Consider the following 1,999-nt stretch of genomic DNA (forward strand, 5'->3'; position numbering starts at 1 on the left):
TCTTCTTTCTCTATATATATAAGTTAATAAAAATTAGTTTAAAAAATTATAGAGACAGAAATGGGAATACGAGTTAGGGTAAAACTTTTACTATTAGAAATAGTAATGGGATAAAATCTACATAAAATAAAATAGGGCAAAAGAGTAAGTAGTGTAAAAATGTATTTTTATCCGTTTTATTACTATTGGTAATTACACATAGGTTGAAATTCAAGTGCAGTTAATTTTACGTGAAGTTGATAACTGAGAGCTGCAAATTATTTAACGATTATTAGCTATTAATTTCATGTAAAGTTGACTGCACCTGAATTTCCACTCTAGTAGTCTTTCTAATTGTAGATAAAGTAGGAGGAGATGCAGGATGATAAAATTGGTTGTAATAATTGTTGAAAATCATGATAATTAACTAAGAAGAATAATAATAAAAGATACCAACAAAGGGTGACAGTTGAATTTACAAATTCTTGTATATGACTAACGCAGGCTAAAAAATTATAGACATATATTCCTTCATGTCAAATACAAATTGACGATTGGAAGAAATAATTTTCTTTTTTTTTTTTTAAATAAAAAAGAAAGATTCTAATTATCCAACATAGGAACATAACATCTTATTGGCTCTTCATCTAACAACATTCCAAAACCCCTCATAGGGACAAAGTTAATAGTCAAATCCATGCACCTAGGATTCATGATAACACTCTTTGAAGACCACCAACTAGATTTAATTTTACCCCATACACCCATTTGCACACTGAAATTAATCTTCTCTTTATGTTTGTCCATCATGATATTTTCCACAACCCACTCCTTCACCTTTGGTTGATCCTCATCATCTATATCCCAATCCTTCTTCCACACTTTAAAGCTAACAAATTTATGTTCCATTGGTCCCAAAGCAATTAACTTTTTCTCCAAGGAACTCACCCCAATAACCTCTTCTTTATATAGCACCATACCAACCATGTGATCCAAATACAATGTTGAGAATAGGTTTGGGTTTTGCACCACCAATTCCACACCCCATTTGGCTGATACATTTTTGTTTGTGTATGAAACATTGAGCCCGGATACAGAAAGTGCAAGGATTTCCATGGTGGGGGGTTTTGGTGTACCTGATAGCTCTGTGAGGATGCTTGGATTGCAAGTAAACACCAAAGTTGTGAATGATATGATGAAGATTAGAAGCCCTATGAGTTCTGATATGAGAACCAGGGAAGGCCAATCCTTATTGCTTGAATAACAACCTCTCATGTTATTCATTAACTGAAAAAGCATCTTTTTTTAAAGTAAAGATATAAACCTGAGAGAGACTGGAGAAAAAGACAGAGAGATCTGGTTTGGATTTCAATGAATATGGTCATGCATTTATATGTGGGAGTCTTTTTCATTAAATCTGCTTAGGAAATTTAGATATGAATTTGATAGCATGTAACGGTTATTTCATGTAAGCATTTTGCATAATCTAGTTGCAATAACTGTGAATTATGGAAGTTAGAATAATTAACGAAACAATGTTAAAATTAGTCACAGGAAATATATACACAACATATATAGTTTCATAATCCATTTGGATTTGCTTTGATGTCTATCTGTTCATAACTATTATTAACAAATATATAGTTTTTGTTTTAGATTAAATCTGTAAACTTTATAAATTAATTCGAGAAACAACTTAAAAATTCTTCTTTTCTTTTACAATTGAATAAATCAAGGATGAGCATTGTAAAAGGTCATGGCCGAAGCGAATCCATTTGTTTTAGAAAAAAAAAATAAAAAATTGCAAATATATAGTTATTTTTTAGGTGCCATCTGTAAAGTTTTATTATTCATTTGACATCTTTAATATTATTACCATTATTTTTTGTAATTCAGTAGTACATCATTATATAAATACGAAAAATAACTATATAAAATGTCCAACTGTGAACAGAGAATTAAAATTGAAAACAATAATCATTATTAACACTAGCGGCTCAACAGACACGATATGAGTGCC

At 30.4% G+C, this 1,999-nt stretch overlaps 1 protein-coding gene across 1 annotated transcript; it reads right to left on the reverse strand.

The window, feature by feature from the left end:
* Positions 583-1,095, reverse strand: LOC107646300. The gene has a single exon (XM_016350492.1). It carries the CDS (start codon positions 1,093-1,095, stop codon positions 583-585), a length of 513 nt encoding a protein of 170 aa, XP_016205978.1.

This window comes from Arachis ipaensis, chromosome B06 (genome assembly GCF_000816755.2).
Source record: "Arachis ipaensis cultivar K30076 chromosome B06, Araip1.1, whole genome shotgun sequence".
NCBI lineage: Eukaryota > Viridiplantae > Streptophyta > Magnoliopsida > Fabales > Fabaceae > Arachis > Arachis ipaensis.

Coding starts and splice junctions, on each gene's coding strand:
- LOC107646300 (XM_016350492.1), bottom strand. CDS start 1,095: ATGGAAATCCTTGCACTTTCTGTATCCGGGCTCAATGTTTCATACACA.